At 44.9% G+C, this 20,663-nt stretch overlaps 1 protein-coding gene across 4 annotated transcripts in view; it reads right to left on the bottom strand.

Annotated features, from left to right (window-relative positions):
* Nucleotides 1-11,818: 11,818 nt before the first annotated feature.
* The window catches only part of LOC119464127 (actin-histidine N-methyltransferase), an 88,576-nt gene continuing 79,731 nt past the window's right edge, over nt 11,819-20,663 (bottom strand). For all 4 annotated transcript variants that reach the window (XM_037724965.2, XM_049655626.1, XM_049655627.1 and 1 more), the window contains exons 12-15: nt 19,883-19,949; nt 18,455-18,540; nt 16,355-16,482; nt 11,819-12,889 (exon numbers count right to left, since the gene is read on the bottom strand). In XM_037724965.2, the coding sequence (XP_037580893.1) occupies nt 12,749-12,889; nt 16,355-16,482; nt 18,455-18,540; nt 19,883-19,949 (422 nt within the window). In that variant the 3' untranslated portion in view covers nt 11,819-12,748. The remainder of the gene's footprint in view (nt 12,890-16,354; nt 16,483-18,454; nt 18,541-19,882; nt 19,950-20,663) is intronic.

Genomic DNA, 20,663 nt, shown 5'->3' with positions numbered 1-20,663 from the left:
AAAGGCTAAACCGTACAGAGATAAGTGCATCTCCGTTGCTTCACTGAAAGCGGCGATCAATATCATGTCACTTAGCCCTGAAAAAAGAATGGTCGGGCTTTCCATTATACGGAGATAAATGAACGGCCGAGTCAATAGGTTACGTCTTTTTCTCAATTTAAATTGAAACTGTTGCACAGTTTAACAACCCGGCAAAGAGATTCGAGCGCTTTGTCAGAGGCAGCATTATCAAAATTCATCGCTTCTGCCACAGCTTTCGCGTATATTGACAGAAAGGCCTAGGTTGACCAAGAAATTTAGAGTACTGTCCTCAATGAGCTTCCTTTGCACTAACACACCTTTGAACTGCAAATAATTAACAATAAATCATTTACTTATGAGGTTGAACGTCTCAAATCAGCGCACTGTCAGGTACGAAGGTAGTGTAGAAGTGGCAGTCAGGTGAAGGCCATTGTTGACATGTGCTCAGTTGTTACTACTTATTTTCTTTATTGTGACATATCCACCTGGAGTTTAAACGGAAGTTTACAGTTAGACAAAGCATGCGCCATGAACGTATATTTCGCCTAGGTAATGTAAGGCAGAGTACGCAAAATACGTAGCGTACTCAACAGCACTGTAACCTACTCTTAAGAGCCTCTCCGACAAGAACGGAACTTTCCGACGCCGAATTGGGACAGAATGAGCGAGCTGCCCTTTCCCTCCAGTCAGTCAGGAACCCTGCCGGGTTACATATCCCGGAGAGATCCTCATGATCATGGCGGCATAGTAATTGGGGAAATGGATCTCGGCGCGCACCGACCTCCACTGATTACCGCCTTGGTGACGCTGTTCTGAATGTGGCTTCTGAGACTATCCTCTCGGAAAGATTAGGTGCATCCACAAAGCAGAGTGACCGAAGTGGTGGGCGTGTAATCAACTGCTCTTGCTTTTGTTTTGCTTCATTTGGTATCCCTTTTGTCCCTCTGTCGGGAACAAAAACGCCGAAACAAAAGAGACTGTCGTGTGGGAAGAGGAACAAAAGGAAGTATGACGTCCGTCTTCTTTTTTCTTCCTCCTGTTTCTTATATTTCTTTAATTGATGCTCACTTGAGCGGTGGGTTCTGTGAGTGAACAATGTCGCAAGTGCATCAGACCTGTTATCGGCGCCAAATGTTAACTAAAAAGACCTGTTATCTAAAAAGCCAAATGTACTAGAGGAAAGCAGGGAGAAAAGATAGCAGAAAAATGAAGTCTTTCCGGCCATTCAAAAGAGCTCAGCGAGCTGTTTAAAGAGAAAGAGAGAGAGAAGATGGAGAGCGTAGAAGTTAGCCCAAATAAATGTCCGGCTAGACAACGCTGTGTAATTAAAAATATATGAAAAATGTGGCATTTTATGATCGAGAACTACCGTCTGATTATGAAGCAAGCCGCACTTGGAGACTGAGGACAAATTTTGACCACCTGTGTTTCTTTAACGTGCACCTACACCTAAGTACACAACCTAAGTTCACTGCAAACCGCGCGTTATGCGACCGCCGAGGTAGGATGGAACCCCCAACCTCGAGCTTAGCATTGTACCGGCATATCCACTCGGTTTCCGCAGAGGATCTCTATGAAAGAAGGCAGAAGCGTAGAAGAGGTAAGGAATGATGGCGTGTAGGAACACAATAAAAAAATTCACCGACGATTACGATGCTCCCTAATGCGAAAGTTGAGCGCAGCTGTATACGTCTTTTCATTTCGCGTGCAATATTTTGTATCTTCATTATATAGATCATCATCATCATCACCCTATATTTATGTCCTCTGCAGGACGAAGGCCCCTTCCCTGCAATCTTCATTTACCCCTGCCTTGCGCTAGCTGATTACAACTTGCAGCTGCAAATTTCCTAAGTTCATCAAGCATTATATAGGTACACGGTTTATATTTAGGATTGCTCGTTTTCCGGTAAAACCTGATTTTACCCGATTTTGACCCTCCGAACATGCTTCAGGAGAATCGGGTTAAACCCGATCTCTCCCCGAATTCCAAAACCACATACCAACCTTTTTCTTTTTTTAAGCAGCACGGTGTTTGCGGAGTGCACGCGCTAGCTGCTCTGCCTCGAGACAACGAAGTCAAATCTTGTTGGCTTAAGTGAACTCCAATGGCCAATAGACTTCATTTCACAAGCTGTGTGCAGCCCTGTGGACGCTACACGGCTCTCAACCACAGCTGTCAACGACGATCGGTAAAAGCGATCAGGCAAGAGCTGCTTTGTCCATGTTACCCAAGAGCAGCGCCAGGTTAGTGAAAACATGTTCCGAGTAGTTTTGCACGAAACTCTCCACAAAATGGTACTGCACTGTTAAACGGATTGTCTCAGACAAAGACGAAAACCAGCTAATGTTATGGAAATTGGGAGCCGTCCCGGATCCATTCCAGAAGCGTCTGCTGAGCCAGTCATCATGGCTGATGACCTCTCTACATTTACGTGACCGACGACGCCGATTTTCTTCACAGCGAGTTGAACCAGCACTTGCTGGAAGTAAGCCCCACTAAGACAGCTGTCGAACTAGACACAGCTGGCAAATGCTGCACTGATATTGTTGTGCCTACGCGTATGTACTGGAAGCTGTGATATCGAGTGAACTTTCTCCCAGCTGAGTTATGATCGAAGATCACACAGGTCTCGGATGGAGACCGACATGTTGCGCATACAGATGATAATGTGTGTTAACATGGACGTGTAAAAAATCGATGACCAGCTTTTCGTTAATAAAATGTTTCATTTCGTGGGAAAACACGGGGAATGCGGGAGACGGAAATTCAAGACGGTGAGCAACAGGAGAACAAGGTGAGAGCTGGAGCCAACGTTTCGACAAGTGGACTCGTCTACTTCAAGGCGACATATGCTCACCTCGGCACAGTATATACAGGTAGGGTTCTTCTAAAGGGGAGAGAGGGTAAGGTGGCAGCGCCGTGGTGATTTAGCCGGTTTACGTGTCACCGTAGGTTCCTCTTTTCGTGAAAGGGGGCATACGTAGACATGTCATGCTGTTGGTAAATTTTGGATAGCGCAAGAAGCCAGCTTTCAAATAAAAAATGCTGTCTTATCTTGCCAAACATACTAAAGGTGTGTTACCTAATTTTCTTTTAAATTAAGGACATTTTTAAATCCCCTGTATGGCGGCGTTTCAGTGTTTTAGGTGGATTAATGCGAGGCGCAAATCACCAGCAAGAAAGATTGCAACGTCACGATAGATTATTTTAAAATGTGCCATCATCAGCAGTCTTTTTTTAAATTATTAATTTTAGCTGACATGCTGTACTAGCGAAACTGAAGCTGGCCAGTAGTGAAGCAATATCTATGCTAGACAAGGAGTCTAAAACAGGCATCATTTTCGAAATATCTATCCCAAAAAATCTACTCAACAATGCATTGGCGTTCCAGCTAAGGTCAGTCCCAGACTTCTATAGGGAAATTTTAGGAAAGCTAGTTCGCAGCCTATCCCCACTTGTTGCTGGCATAGTAGGTTCACACTTTTTACGATGGAAGACGCCAAACAATACGAAGAAATGCTCTTTTTTGAGAAAAAGATTCCATGTGATACTTAAGACCATATGACGACGCTTTTTTCCTGTATTATCGTCTCTTCATATCGTTTCGCGTCTTTTACGTTATAACAATAGAAATAGAACGATGGAACAATTTACCCCATTCATTAAAATCATCCCCATTCGCATTATTTTAAAATCGTCCTTTAAAAAGTTTCTTTCGTAATAAATTGTCCCATTTGTTTGTATTGAAATGTATATGTATTAGGTGTAGTAATTCAACAATTATTTGTGAAGTTTTTGTTGTTTGGTTTTCATCTTGAAAATTACCACTTACGGTATTATATGCTGAATTCAGTTCGTTGTTCAGTTTTCAATATTCTGCTGCTTATAATGCTTTATTTCTTTGCAACTGCTGCTGAGGGTGCCTGAGCGATCTTTCATATTGCGACCCTCGCCTGCATAATGCACTACCTGTATTTTCTACATTGAAATATTTAATTTTTGAAATTCTTGAAAACAATTATTTCGTGGCCCAATATAGAAGTGCTTATCTAGAAATTGGAGCTGTAGCTCCATAATTTTTGGCTAAGCAGTATTGACATCATTAGTAGTCGTTTGCGGTTTCACAGTTTCAGCATGTGCCATAAATATGAATAAATGGTTAATTATAACAACACTTAGTAGTAAACTACCTGGATATTGTGATTTCTCACGAGCAAACATCCGGCTCTTCCAGAAATCCACATGAACATACCCAAAAGCAGTGTCACAAGACTAGCAGACCATAAAAATCATTTTCGATTGAAACAAAAACGCGCAAGGTATGTCTCGTATTGGATAGGCAAATCAAGTATCTAAAAAATTATATCAATTCATATTAGATAGATTTAGCTAGGGGATAATACGAAGATATTTATATTAATATGTGCATGTATATATAGTATCGTGTAGCTCTCTGCATCACTTTCTTTTTACTTCTTCTACTATCTGTGTGTGTGTGTGTGGTTTTTTTTTTTTCACCACATAGATCAACACATTCTTCCTCACTAAAAGACTACTTCAGACTCTTAGCTACTTCGTGTGAAAGTCTTTAGCGCCTGATGACATGTCATAGAGGAGTAAAGAGCCCACTGAGTAGTAGCTACAGCATCGTGCTCAATTTAAAAAAGAGAGAGAGAGAGAAAGAACCACAACGGCCCCGAGTAAGATAAAATAATTTCATACCGTGTGACGTCACACTCACGAGCAAGCTTTCACAATTGAAATACGACCTTAATTTCTCATTCAGAAACAACCTCTTACGCAATATGCATGTATAACTAAAATGGAGTCTTGAAAGAATGCCGATTTAAATAATATACTGAAGGCAAAATACAATTCTTCGTTTATATAAGAATACTAAGGGCCACGCATTTTGAGTAAAAATAGTTTGCAGAAATAGTACTTTTCTTGAAGACTGAAAAATAATATGCAAGCTGATATCGAACGAAATTAAAAATATATAAAACATGTTGGCGCTCTCCGAAATAAATTGCGAAACGCGGGTGCGAAGGAATTAGGAAATTCGACAGCCTACGTAAAACTCTACACAGCGCTACTCATAAACATAACTGTTGGCGGTACAGCCACTGGAGAAACACATTCGAATATCCCAGCCACAGGTGCGAATTAATGCTCAATCACTTGCACAAATCCTACCTCGAACGAAAGTTTTCGAAATTCCTAGACGTCCGCCGACCCAGTTCAAAGTGATATAATTGGAGGTGGGGAACAAACGAAATTTCTCGCAAGATGCCACCCTGCCGGCCTGGGTGAAAAAGATATCGTCAGGCTTAGAAGAAGAATACTTCAAAGAAAACCATATTTCCTCCATTGAAGGCGTTGCCCGAACGAAAAGCCCTAGGGGCCTAAATCACACTTCGATCCGCCCAGTACAATATGATCTTATACCGAATTATCCGTTCTACAAGCCGCACAATGCCTGCCGTTAGGTAAACGCACTTTTAGCGTTTGGAATGTGGCAGAGACGTTTTGGAATGCTCTCAGTGTTTTGGAATTCCTTTTCTGATGATGTTAAAAGCGACTCCGCTATAGGTAGTACCAATTTAAGCCAGAAATTCAGACAGCAGATTATTTGTTCATTTAACTTTAAAATTATAAGCCACGATAAAGCAAACAATAAATTTCATATCGCACAGGTACTTGTGCACAATCCAAAGGAATCTGTTAATGTATTATCATCGCCAATTTCTAAATCATTCGCATTGAATAACTATGTATAATACAGAAATCTTAAATTTATTAATGCTGTTTTAAATTTATGTACGTTCTTCAGGTGCACAGTAATGTCTTTTAGTTTTGGTTAATGCGCTAATCTGATAACGACAGTTGAGGTTCACTTAATACTTTCAGTAAATCAACACGGAAATGGACGTGCTTGCAGTATTAACTGCAATACTACCTGAAATGTGCTCCATTAATTTGGCTCTTTAAATCGCAGCACTATTTTTTATAAACACAAATCCCTAACACAACTCAGTCTATTCTAGGGTTCTGATTCTTTTGACAATGCCCATACACCTAATACAACATGACTGCAAATTATCAGTTCCACTATCAACGTTCATGGAATCACACCGTCGGTAGCAAAAATAACTGTTTGACATGAACTATTGCAGTTAGCCGTTCCGCATTGTAATTATAGCATACGTAAGCAGGTTGGATAGTGCGCGGGTTGAATATACTAACATGCGAATAACATGGCTTGAACCCTTAACGATTGAAATATAGTTATTGGCGTTCCACGTACATCACAGGTCCATCATATTGAAAAACAGTCGTTTTCTTTTGTTCACAACATAAATAGTTTATTGCCTACTCTATACCAAAACTTGTATTTGCCAAGCATTATTGCATATACCGAATTTCGAAGCACATCGCAATTCGTACAAATAACCGTGACATCACTCTTCTGGTGAACACCACGAAAACTTAGCTAGAGTTCTCCGAGTAAACGCAGAATGCACAGAAGCCCATCGAAATGCGGCCGCCGCGGCCGGGATTCGCTCCCGCGACATCGAGCTGAGCAGCGCGACGCCGCAGCCACTTTTAAGAACTTTAGCCGGTGCGTTCGTAAGGCGTAACCACTTGGAGCGAATTCTCAGCGTGACACCAGTTTCTCGATATTCGTTTCCAAAGTGTGTGACGAAATACATCGACGTTCCCTTTCTTTTCGTGCTTCAATGCATTACGCAGCGTTCTGCAAAAAAAAAAAAAAAAATTGTCAGCCCGTCCACTTCGTGACGACGGTTAAGCTGAAACTTGCGGTGTTTATCACTGGGTTAATCCCGAAGGATTCATTAAAGTATTTAGGCTGCAACGGAGAGAGAGACAAAGAGTAAACTTTATTTGGAAAACAAGTCGGAAATTCCTCCTCAATGAGTGGGGCCCTCAGTCCAGGGCTCCATTGGGATGCGCGACTTCGCGAGCCCGCTGGATCAGGCGTTGCTGTTCCTGCCGGCTTGAGCTGAGCAGCGCAGACTCCCAAGAGGAAAGGGTAGGGTTGGGTATAGGAGGAACACCCGAAGGGTTAGGGCATTCCCAAGTAGAGTGGTACACCGTTGTTTTGACCCCACAGTACGTGCAGTAGGAAGGGTGTAGGGTGGGATGAAAGAGATGTAGCATCTGGAGACACGGAAATGAATTGGTCTGCCCGTTGCGCAGCCGGCATCTGCCAGCGGATGAGGAGGGGGATAGTTATGGCCGCCGCCCTGTCGGTAGTACTGGAGCGTCGCGGTATAGTGTAGGGACTCTGTCGGTGCGTCACCTGGGTTGGACAGCTCGATGGTGCCCGGCCAGTCAGACCTCGGGCGACCACATTAGCGCGTTCATTACCGTGGAGAGAGGCGTGTCCAGGAGTCCAGACGACACGCACCCTGATAACATGGGAGAGAACGACGTCACTGACGGCATGCCCGCAGTTCGCCGTTGTCACTTGCGTTCGATGTCTCGAGTTTGCTCGGCGGCGTGGTTAGCAGCCTCCGGCTACCATTGGCGCTTGCAATTCTTCGAAATTGAATTGCTTCAAAATTAAATCTGTCCATTACTAAGACAATGAATAGCTCATACCCCCTTAAGCAATGGCTCATACCGCCGTAAAAGCGGCCTCCCCATTACGACGGCAGAAGAGAAGTGAAATTCTACACTAGAATGATGAGCGGCAACGCAGCCAGCTGTGGAAGACGACGACGACGCTCGAGCCAATGCTGATGATGATAGTTTTCTGTACGCAGGCGATTTCGTCTAGCCGTATACGATTTCGCCCAGACGTATAAAGCTTGGCTTTAAAAAAGGTAAGCGTAACAACGGTGCATATTTACCGCAAATTTGACAGCGTATACCTCGAAACCAGTGTCATCCTTATAATTCATTCGACATCAACATGCCATGCAAACTGATCGATTAAAATAGGTAAATTACACTATGTGCAACAAAGTAATTAGTAAAAATTTCAATTGCGAGTTATTCAATTATGCATAAAGATTTATTGCGGATCGAAGTAATCGCCCCTCTTCGAGCAATTTTTTTTTCAATGATAAGAATTGTGCTATGTGCCACAGGCGATTTCGAAACATTTGTATAAATCTAAAAAAGACTCGTGCGATACCGAACGATACCGCGGAAAACCTGGGAATATACTTTCGACGTCATAAAGTTTCCGTTTGGAGAAGTTAACAGCAGCAAGATTGCACACGTACCTGTTGCAGGCACTAGTACCAATATACCTGTAGCCAGCTCGTCATTCGTAGAAAAAAAAAAAAAAAAAAACGCGCGAGCGGGTGCCCGCTATAGCCTGGAAAACGCGGCAGCTCGTCGTTTCCCATTGCGAAACGATCAGGATTTGGTCCATGGTACGCCGAAACTTAAAGGGCCCGCTACAGATACGCAGGTACCGATGAAAGCCGGACTTATCTACAGAGATAAGAGCGACGCTGTTGCGCCAGAAATCGACATAAGCGAGGATTACAAACAGGTTATCGAGGGTTAGAAACAGGTTACAGAGGTCGTAACCATGGGTATTAAGGAAGGGCTTACTTTAACCGGAGTCTCCCGGTCACCGCCGTGCGTTTCTGCAGCAACAAACTTAAGCAACGGAGGAAATTCAATCTGCCCTGGATAAACATTGCGTTAGCATTGGGAGGGCCAAAGTGTAAAGCAGTGCATCTGACGTTCGGGAAGCCGGTTATGTGGTAGATATCTATCTATCTATCTATCTATTATATATATATATATATATATATATATATATATATATGTCGATCCTGGCGTTCAGTTTTTACTTTTCTTATTATCAGTTGTGACTACACCGGGCAAAAAGAAAAGAAATACGGGATATGACAGGCACGCGTACATTCACGTATATATAATTACCGCTTGCGAAAACCTAACGCCCCATGCACATTAACATTTCTAAGCAACATATAAAATGCTGCGATTTTTTTTTCTCGTTTGTCTTCTCCGCCTCGCAGAACGTATAGAAATATTCCAAGCGCTTTGGAAGAAATATATTCAAAATACAGTACAGCCACGCACTCCAAAACATTGCCGGTGCACCAGATGGCGCGAAAATATAATGACGTGTATACTCACAGCACCGCAGTTATGCCTCATCTGCCATCATTGTGAAGCTATAATATGAAGCACATGTGGTCCACAAGCCGTGGTTAGAGGGTGTGCTGGATTGGACCGGTTCGTACACACTTGGGCTAAGAAACAGCACTATTGAACGGGACAGGACAAAACGACCGAAACAGCGCTCGTGTGTGTAGTCTTGTTCCATTCAATAGCGCCGGTTAAGCGTTCTTATATATTTAGGTTTGCCATGCAATCCACAATCCAGCTGACCTGAAATCTAAATATTTATGCATAGAATATAACAGTTAAAAGCGTTGTGTGACAGTACAGGTCAAGAGACATTTATCAAATTACTTGACATTCCCATTCGAATGCGTTGTTACTTCTTATTACTTGTTTTTTTTTCGACCAAAGGTCGCGGGTTCGAGTGTCTTAATTGACGCCATCTAAATTAACTGTCTTAACTTCGCCCTAATTAACACCAAAGGTGGCGTTCAACTCCCACCAAAGGTGGAGGGTTCCACTCCCACCTAAGATAGTGGGTTCTAGTGCCTGAATTAAATATATCTTAAATAACCTTGCCTTTTTCTTTTTTGGCATGATAAGCGCCATCGGACCCAGCTGTGGAAGACGACGACGAACACGAGCGCCGTGGCACGAGCGCGTCTCTGCGCGAGGTGAGCTCACGCGACTTCCTGTACCGTACGCCGCGTTTTTCCAAGGCCACGCTATAGCGCAGTGATTGGTTGAACACTCTTAAAAAGGTAGCAAAAAGTTAGTAACCGCGGAAGTTCTTATACCACCATCGGTAACTTTTACTACCTGATGATTAAGGGATTTTCATGGCACCAGCGCCAGTTCTGGCCAAACAACGCAAAAGTACCTATTTAACGACATACGTGATCCATGAAAGTGATTAGAGGGAAAGTTAGTAACTCTACTATTAATCTTGGCCGTTGTCTTAGAGTGCCTTATGTGACAATTTTATGTAAAATATAGATAAGCTATAGCTTCTTTCATTAGGTTGGATTAACAGTTATGTGCTACGTCGTCGTGCACGTATTTGCAGATACGCTATCGAAATTTGTCAGTACTTGGATACTCATTCATAGTAATAGGATTCATAGGATTACTCATAGGTGCTCACCAGTACTAGCTGTGCTTCCCCATGGTATAGATATACATACTCGTACATTTGTTGTTCCGTACGTGTGCTGCTGTTGTTTACCGTTCATGAGTTTCCTTGAATTAAACTCTGCAGTTTTACGTAACAAAACCGAGATATAATCGTGAGGCACGCCTGTAGTGGGGGACTCCGGATTAATTTTGACCATCTGAGGTTCTTTAACGTGCACCCAATGCACGGTCACGGGCGTTTTTGCATTTCCCGCTTCACGGCCGGGATATTATCCCGAGCCCAGGGCTAAGCAGCGCCAACGTCGAACCTACTTCGCCACCATGGCGGGTCATTACCGTTTTCAGCCTCATTAATAAAGCCCACTACGTTTCTTAGTTGGTAATGTTGCTACCATTACTACCGTATTTCCCGGTCTATAAGTCGCACCTTTGTATAAGACGCACCCCCCTCAAACCGGCAGCTTTTCCGAAAAAAAAAAAAAACGTATATAAGTCGCACCGGTGCATAAGACGCACCTCTTCGTTCGGTAAGCGATTAAAAAAATTGTGACGTTTCTTTCTGCGAACGCTGGTCACGCGCAAGCTTATGGGTGCCATATATTTTCACTCCAGGCGCATATCTGCTGCCGTGGTTGTCGCGATGTTCCGTATAAAGTCCAAGGGCGATAAAGGGCGATAACGTCGTCCCCGCGCGCCATACGCTATATGTGCGAGTGAAAGCGTCCGACGGTGAGCCGAAGCGCGCACAAGGGAGGAAAGCGGGAAGGCAGCGCGGGAGGGAGAGGGGGGGGCGGTTTGTACTCTGGTAGCAACTGCGTAGTTTGCGCAGCGGCGCGCACCGTATCTTGACAGCGATCTGCAGATGCGATGAATGCAGATGCGGGTGGCCTGCCGCCGCTTGCGTTGCTGCTCCGTCCTCGCACGGCACTCGGGAACTCGATCACGAGAAGAACCCGGCACCTCGATAGCGCGCACAGAAGACGTAGCAATTACGTCAACCAGCGCGCTACGCGTGACCATAACATACGAATCCGATTTTGACGGCAGTCTTCCCCGGGAGGGGGGGGGGGGGGGGGGGGGACGTACATAAGTCGTTCTATAAGACGCACCGACGAAAAATTGAGAAAAAAGACCGCGTCTTATACACCGGAAAGTACGGTACCTGCATTTACTACCTAGGTAGTATATATTGTGAGAAACATTTATTACCATAAAGTTAGTAACTACTACGTCCTTTTCTAAAAGCGAATGATGAAATTTAACGCCTCAGAACAAAATGGAGGCTATGAGACATGTCAAAGTGAAAAGGATTACTATTGACCTACGGTGCTTATTCGAGATGCACGGATACCCGGAATACCATCACTCTTGCCTTACACCCCTCCCAGAACTCTCTCACCACTACGATACACTACCCCCTCCCCATTCCCCCAAACTTTCCCTAGCTTCCCCAGCAGCCATGCACTAAACGTCAGACCGCCATAGCAAACGATGGTGGGCACTCTGCCAATGAAGATCACAACACCAACACTGCATTGTGACTTCTTTTACTCAGTAAATAAATAAGAGCTCTCATTGTCATTTGCACACAATTTTTTTTCGTTTTTTTTTCTTAGGCACGGCAGGGAGACGCCTCCGGTGGGCTCCAAAATCCACTTCGACACGTCCGCACGTATAAGCTCATGAGCGCCACGCCGCAAGGTTGCCGAATCAGACGCTGTTTAACGGCACATCAGCGCCCATATTTGAGAGATTTAGCCCACTTCTACCCCTCTACCCTTAGTGCTATACCATCGCCACCGCGCCTGTGACCCTCAGTACGCGCGCAATAGATAATCCGCAACAGATATATGCTTGCGACGTACGGCTTAAGCACGCGCACATTTAGGTGCTATAGGTTGGCGAGACGGTATCGCTAACGGTAGAGCGGTACACCCGTCTATACTTTCAATGGAACACCGGCACTTATCAGTGGCATACCGCTTCAGCGCTTGTATAGTATACCGCTCTGCTATAGAATGCTCTACCGCTAACTTTAGGGCGGTATACCGGCCTACAGTAAGCGCTGCGGCCTCGGCAAGGTAGCGCGTAAAGTTGCACGTGGCGGCTCATACACTCTGCGCATGCACCTATAGGGACTTTGCTATTGGAAGGCAAGTAAGATTACAAGCTCTGCCGCTTTACCACAGAACACTCTACCGCTAACCGTGGAGCGGTATACCGCTCTACCGTTAGCCCTCGCATATCGGGAAACACGCACGCAACTTTGCACGTACCGGATAATCCGGGCGGCTCATGCACCTGTTATGGCTTAGCTATAATGTGCATGCTGTAAAACTGTGAGGTGGCGAACGTGGTATTGCAGTAAAGCCAGAATGGCAGCGATATGCTGACGCGTGTGACGCGGTTGCGTTGTTTACACCGCGGGCTCCGTGACGAAGTATAGATCAGCTTTTAAGTCTGGGTGCGCTCTTTTGCGCAGTTGTTGAGGGTCTCGAGCACGGCGGCCAAGATCTTGCGCTCCAACAATCTCAGCTGCGACGCCATCTTGATCCGGGCGTTAGATCCTTTGTCGCTGACGATGCTTTCGTACTCCTGCAAGCATACAAAGGAGAATGCGATGGAGTGTTCAGAATACCACTGCATCGCACTCATGTGAAGTTCACCAATCATTCGTTTTATTTCGAATGTACGAATTTCGATTCTACGATTTTCGTACAATCGCTGACTTAACAGTAGTATCGCTACACAGATGCGCTTTATCTCTCTCCCCCCCCCGTCCCCCGTGTGCTAAGTTATTTTAACGCGAAACATTCTTCGCCTCATTTTTGGCACTTTGCGGTAGGTATAATAGGTATATCGGTTCCCGTACGTCTTGCTTCGCTTTAACGAAATGTATATCATGTGTGACCGACGGTGGCATCTAAACCTCTGTCGTCGAGCCCAGCAGCCCAGTGCTCTAAAAATTAGGCCAACATCGCACGTACATACAATTCTCATGTTCCAAGGCCAGCCAGCTGTTGACACGCCTTGGCACGTGCCACCCGCGCCACTTCGTCTAATTTCCCTGTGACACGTCTCGCTCGGAGGCGCCGTGCTTGACTGCACTTACTGCGGGACCAGCCCACTTCCAGTCAGTACTTTTCAAAATACTTTCCCGAGTACTTGCATCGCAGCACGCTACGTAGAAATTGTGCTACGCTGTACCTCCTTCATGATCGACCAGGTTAATTATGCTCTAACATTTCTTCGCCGGAGTACGAATGTTGTCGTCGTTTTACATACGCCGCATGACATAACCTTACACACGTACGACTGCACAATGCATAGTCGCTGATGACGTCATTATCGGTGTTTCTGTCGTTTACGCTCGCCCACTACGTGTGTGGAAAGCAACTGTTGCCATGTCGCAAGCTCGCGCCGAACGGCCCGGCGTAGAAATCGTGCCGTTGCCGCCGCAAGATCGTTTTCAACGTGGCCATCGTCGTACAGCGGTCGTCACAGACACGTACGCTCACAAAACTACAGAATTTACAAAACAAAAACAGGTTGGTCCACTTGGCATTGCTTTGTTCCCCGAACCATGCTACATAAAATGCTGCAAAATGCTTCGCATAACACCGATTCCTACAGTGCATAGGAATTGCACAATCTTTTTTTTTGTTTCATCTTTCGGTAGTGAGTGTTTATATGCACTGATGACCTGTGCACGTGATTCGGCGCTACCGTGTTGCAGATATATCGCGATTTCCGATACGCGTAGTGCATTGCGGGCTATTCTTAAATTTATGCTATTGTTAATACAGGACAGGGCAAGGTGGTAGCAGCGACCCGCGACGGGCGATCGGCGTGGTAGAGGGATACAAAGAGAGAGAGAGAAAAACATTTATTCCTTGTCCCGCTGGGTCGACATAATCGCTCTCTATAAAGTTAAAGGTGATTCTGAAATGCCGGTGCGTAAGTGCATGGTGTGGCCCCTTGAATCTACAGAACGTGGGAAACAGGGGAAAGGGTGAGAGCGCCGGCTGAGTGACAGAAAAATACGCCGAATAACCACGGCGATTGATCTCTGACACTCACGGCGGTTATTGTACGTGACCACAGCGATGGCCAATCGCAGACTATTTATGAAAACCGAAATGCAGAGAACACGGACCACATTATCAACTTCCGTTAGCAGCGTGCAATTATCTTCGTTAATATTTAAAACGACCCTGCCGTTCGTTTCTTTGCAACTACGTCGACAGCAACTCGCTGTTCAACTAGGTTCATTCCGCGTAATGATTCTTGCGCATTTGGTTTTAAGTCTGATTATTCAAGCAAAAGAAGAATACTAGACGTTTGCTCTGACTTGGAAGCCTCCGATTTCGTAGCACACGACCCGTTAATTAATGTTCACGGTGGGAGAGGCACTTCTCGTAAATTGTGAATAGTTAAGGCGTTCCGCGCGTTCGCGAAGAGCTAACGCCGCGCTCGCCGGCTCGTTAGCTGCACGTACGTGACGGGAAAGCATCGATCCTGCCAGCTAGAAACACGAGCGTCCTTAGCCGAAAGCAACGCGAAAGACGGCCACACTGCCAAACAAATGCACTCCTTTTCTACGGAGCGTTAATTAGGAAGCGCATCAGAGAGATAACTCCATCCTGTGTCATACGTGCTAGCTCTATGCGTCATTAAAAAAAAAGAGGGGGGGGGGGGGGGCAGATCCCACGCACTGTGGGAATCACTGTTACGCAAAGCCTTTAGCGAGTACATGGCCATACAGCTATTTCGAGGGTTCCGCAAAAAGATACCAGGTGGAACAACGTGTTCCTGTAAATTGAGTAGCTGTGCGGTTGGGTGACGAGCGTGCGTGTGCGTGACAACAGCAGTACGACGACAACCACGCTGTAGACAATCGTATCACTGCAGCATTATTCCTGCTCCGGCCGTTCGAAGGCGGCCTACGACATGGTAACTGACGGGTTCTACATAGTCAGTGGACAAGCGTTAGCGAGAGAAACACGGATTGTGAAGTCATCAGCCACTAAGTGTTTCGCATTTTTGCGCGCTCACGGCTATTTCAGGTGGCGTATGTTAAAACGATTAAAACGACGACGGCGCATGTACTGCGACAAATAAATGTTAGAACTTTACTAACTTGGGCGGATTTCAGAGAAAGGTTTACTTCCCTTAACTCCGATTCCCTCTCAGTTTTTATTTCAATCACTACGGTATACAATGCTGCAAGCTTCAGAGTTCAGTATTTTCCTTAATTCGCGAGTTTCACCCACATCACTGTAAAAGATAAATGATGGCATACAGAAAAAGGAATGTGCTCGCAACGGTGAAGAGATTTTAGGTTGTTCTGTTAAGTGTAACAAACCTAATCAAATTTTCTTCAACGAATGCTGAGTAAAACGTTGTTTTTTTTCCTCGTGTATTTATACAGAAGCCTCTAAAGAAGAGCTTCTTCAAAGGGACGCTATGTATATAAAAGAACGTATATTTCAGCTGACTGAGATAACCCTTCTGCAAAGCCAAAAAAAAAAAAAAAAAACGGCCCCCTTACCGTGAAGAGTAGCACTATAACCAAACAAAGAAGATAAAAAAAAAACACAAAAACGCTAGAGAAAAAAAAAAAAAACGCAAGAACGAGAGGCAGGTGGCAGCGCCGCGTACCCGTCCCAGCCGGCGGTGACGTCATAAATTTTTACGGCGTCTGCTCAAGCCTACGTAATTTGTTATCGGTCAAGCTGAATAAATTGCCATTCTAAAGGAGCCAAAGACTGAGCTTTGACCTAGTTTCCAGAACTTCTACTGCGATACAACGGCCCAAATACGAGAAGATAATTTTTTAATCGGTGACGACACACCGGAGGTGCGGTTTCGGTGCGAAATTAAAAAAAAAAAAAAGGAATAGAATGGAAGTCTTTCCAACATTTTCTCTTCTATTATCAACCTATCACCACGAAATTAACGAATATGGAGTTCTTAAACAATATTTTATCACTCTAAGTGTTCCTTTACGTAACCTAAGTACTGGCCTCCAACATAAGTGCCCCTCAACATGGAACTCACCTGGTCGCTCCTTGGGAAGGCCCGGAGCAGGAGCTGGATGCGGACAATCAGGAAGTTTAGCGCTTCCCGGGCGTTGTCGTCGGTTGCTCTCATAATGTGTTCGTCAGTGAACTTCGCGACCTGCGACGCTGCGATCGAAGGAGCCAGTGCCGAAAAATTACCCTCCATGACTCAAGTCAATTTAGTAATTACTTTTCCTATTTGTTCAGAATACTTACTAGGACAATGAAACTACAAACATACAACCGCAGATCATTTTCTTATATGCCACGCACGAAAGGCACTAACAAACGCGTGAATTCCTTCGATTTAGTTTAATCGGAGAATCCGCACAGGAGTTTGTGAGATATCAGAAAACTAGAGACGTGGCGGACACCAGCAGCACTGCTGGCGACATCTCATGGTCATTTTTTCAACCACACACACAAAAAATAATAATAAATAAGCCATGCGTTACATGACGTTCTCCCGCAGATACCAAACAAGAGAAACGCTACTAGATGTTGATTATGTTGCTACCATCACCTTTACGCAACACGTTTGGCAGCACAACGTAGATCATTGTCATAACAGTTTTCATGCGTTTTCCTTGAACTCAATATCACGAGATGGCGCCACCACCGCTGCTACTTGCGTCCACGTCATCAGCATGGCAGGTATTCAGTAAAGCGCCATATGCAAATATCGAAAGCCTAAAGCTATCTTCTATTACGTCGCCTATTTGTTCACAAAGCTTACAACGTTATTAGCGTAGGCAGCCAGGTAACCCGAACACCATGAACTCGTGAACATATTTAGTTGCTTCTATACATGTTTATTCAGAAAACTTACAATGGCACCTGCATCTGAGAGCAGCGGTCACTTACGGATGACCTAGGTACCTAAGCACATAACAGAGAATTTATTCGCACTGTTTGCACGAACGAAGTATACATGTCATTGGCCAAAGTGTGACGGCGATGCACTCAACGCAGTAACGTTTGACAAGTACAGTACATCTCTATTTACTGGTGGAGATCTCTGTCCCTTAGTGAAAAAGGTAGAAAAGAGATAAGAACGGAATCGAGAAAGGCATCACGAGGTGAAGTTGAGATAGGTTGATTGATAGATTAGAAACAGCATAATTGGCTCACACAGGATGAGTGGCTATATGTCGCCACACTTATTCGAATGAGATGCCGGTAGTGATGATCGATCGACATAATCGCCTCCGGCATTACGGAACCGGTAATTGTTCACGGAGAGGCTAAAATTATCTAGAGAGTTTTAGTTTGCGCGTAAGAGTACTGCCCTTTGCAGGATACCGCGCGACTGGCGACGTAAACGTGAGCGGCGGGGACGGTGGCGCAACCTTGTGGCGCAGAGCTTAACCACAGGCGACAAATAGCTATTATTGCAGTGACCAAGTACGTTCTACTCAGCTGCGGGTATAAATTTTTGTCACCGACATATTCATTGATGAAAGGGAAAATTGGCATTCACCCAAATGTAGCACTAAGCCACAAAGCAAACCCGTACGGGTTTCTCAGAACGAAAGATTCGTAGTAGACGGAAAATTAGGTCTGGACCGGGATTCGAACCCTGGACCAACGCATTTTCGGTGCGGCTGCTCTACCATTTCAGCTAACGAGGCGGCTACAGATCGCTGCGCGAGGGGCGAGTCCTTAGACAACTCGAAGTGCAGGGACACTGAATATGGCAAGTCAGTTCTGCGGGTATGGCTTTCCTTTGTATGTGTTTCCAAAGTATGAGTGTCCTTCGTAACTTCGTGGTACGTTCGGGTGAACAACAATCTTTCCCTTTCACGAACCTTTCTCGATCTTGTGGAATTCCGAAAAACTTATTTGCCGTATCCGGCACATTCATTCAACTCATCCCTTTCTTTTTTTCGGCAAGAGCACCCATTTCTGAAGTGAATCGAAAACGCGTCTAACACACTGTCTTGAGGCAAAGCCTCCAAAGACGCAGCTACCAGCTTTATTGGTGCAGTTCAAGTTTCCAGTAACCTAGGATTCCGTAAAGGTCATTGCGTTTAGGCACCAGCTGAAGCTCTCTACCCTCTCCAGCACGCAGGGCACTGTAGCTACGCAAAACGCTTACCGTCCTTCAGAACGAGGATCCTGAGGAAAGTTGAGAGGTCTTCGCACACCGGACGCTCTCGGTCGACGAGTGCGAAGGTTCCGCTTCTGTTAAGACAACATAAATAATAACAAACAAGTATTTCTCATATTTAAAAAAAAGTATAGTTGTACGCACTATTGTCACCAACGAAAAATACTAACAACAAAATGATACATTCTCACATCAAAATGATGAAGCAATCTTTAGAAAGTCAGTTTTCTTTAACTTAATTGGCGGAAACACACTGATTACCAGATAAAAGAAAATGAAGGCCGAACTTCGATCTTTTGAACTTCGCGCCGGAACAGCGACGGCACGTCGGTGTGACGTCATAGATTTAAAATTATTTTCTCTTATTTGCTGCCACTGTTGTGCAGTAAACGGTCTCGAAACTCTGAAACTTCAGCCTCTGGCTTGTTTAGAACTTGCAGTGCAGTCCATCTTCAGAAATAAAAGCATTAACTATGCACGAGCAGGCGCTGCGAAAATCACTGACGTCACGGCGACGTAGTGCGGGAAAATGAAGTAGGCGTCACCACGGCGTTTTACTTTTTCGTCTTTCCTATAGGCTGCCCTAATTGGGGGCGCAGAGGGAGCTAATCAAAGCAACCTACGTTCCTGGCTTATCAAGCGTCCTCTCGTGGTATAAGAGTGGGCTTACTAGTTTTATTTTGTTCTTGTAGAAGCCTAATTTATTAAGACAGCTTATCGTGATTTTTTCTCTTTCATCACCATCGTCAGCAGCAGGAGACCAATTATTTCCACTGCAGGACGAAGACCTCTGCCAGCGATCTCCAGTTGCATCTCTCTTGCGCTTGCTGACGCCACGTTCTTAGGCCTGAAAATTTTCTTCTAATTTCGTCACGTCACCAACTTGTCTGCCGTCCTTGTCCACTTTCTTTCCCTTAATAGTCATTCTATAACTATAACAAACCAACGGTTATCTGCCCTACGCATTACATGTCTAGTCTATCCGTGCCTTAATGTCAATCAGATTATCGGCTACCATCGTCTTAACTCTAATCCACATTGCTGTATTCCTGTCTCCTAATGCTACGCCCCATATTTATCGTCCCATCGCTCGTTTCGTGGCCCTTAACTTCTTCTCAGGTTTCTTTGTTAACCTTCACGTTTCTACCCCATATGGGTTCTCAGTAATGTCCCTTATTTGGCGGTGTCATTCTCTCTTGCGTAATTCAGCAGAGAAGCAATTGACTTTTCACAAATAAGTGCCGCGCAACTGGAGCCTAATAATTCGAAAACCACGACTGTTCGCCTTCCAAAGTCACTGCGCGATGAATGATGCGGCTCATGATGCTGATCTAGCCGTGTCGTAATCCAATCTGGCGGCAACTTAAAATACGGCGACGAAATACACAACTCGATATTTTGAGAATATATACGTACGGAGTGAGATCATGATCTTCGCACAGCTTCGCCTTGACGGCGAATAACGGGTCTTGCTTGCTTACACCTAGAACAAAAAAGCAAGGAGATAGTTGTCATGAAGGATTAAATACGGTGATGGACAGGTTTTCTACTCGAACGCGGTCACCCCAAACATGACAAGCATAATGCCCGCGCTAATCACTACAACCTGCGAGAAATTAATAAAAAAATAGAAAACAAGAAAGAAGCAGATTTCCACGATTTATCCGGCTCTGATCAATTACTGCGATAGCAGCAGGCTTTCACAGTGCATATCAACATATTTTCCAACTGTTGTTGTGGTTGTTGTTGTTGCAGCCTCACAGGCAACTGCTCAAGAAAGAATCCCTTCTTTTCGACGCAGCCAACACCTACTAGGAATCGTCTGGTACGGTATCGCCAGCTGTGACCTCGTAAGTACGTCACAGACGCCAATCTAGTCTCGATTCTATGGAGCGCAAAACGCAGTGCAAATCGTTCAGCGCTAAACCTGCGCGATAACGCAGTGGTCAGCCCGACCAATTACAAATTGCACATTGCCGAAGCAACAAGAGCTCGAATCCCAGTGGGAAGTGCATGATTGGCAAGGTTGTATTTTCCTCTCAGTATGGTGAAAGAAGATATTCGGGAGCGGCATTGCAAATCTAATACAGAGACTGCGAATCTGTCGACATCGGAAAGACGGGAAACTACAGAATGCGAGTTAAAAGTGCCGAAAACGATGTGGGCACTGTGCGTCAAATGCCATCTTAAAACACGG

The sequence above is a fragment of the Dermacentor silvarum genome, chromosome 9, assembly GCF_013339745.2.
Source record: "Dermacentor silvarum isolate Dsil-2018 chromosome 9, BIME_Dsil_1.4, whole genome shotgun sequence".
NCBI lineage: Eukaryota > Metazoa > Arthropoda > Arachnida > Ixodida > Ixodidae > Dermacentor > Dermacentor silvarum.
This window is presented reverse-complemented; position numbering and strand designations above follow the sequence as displayed.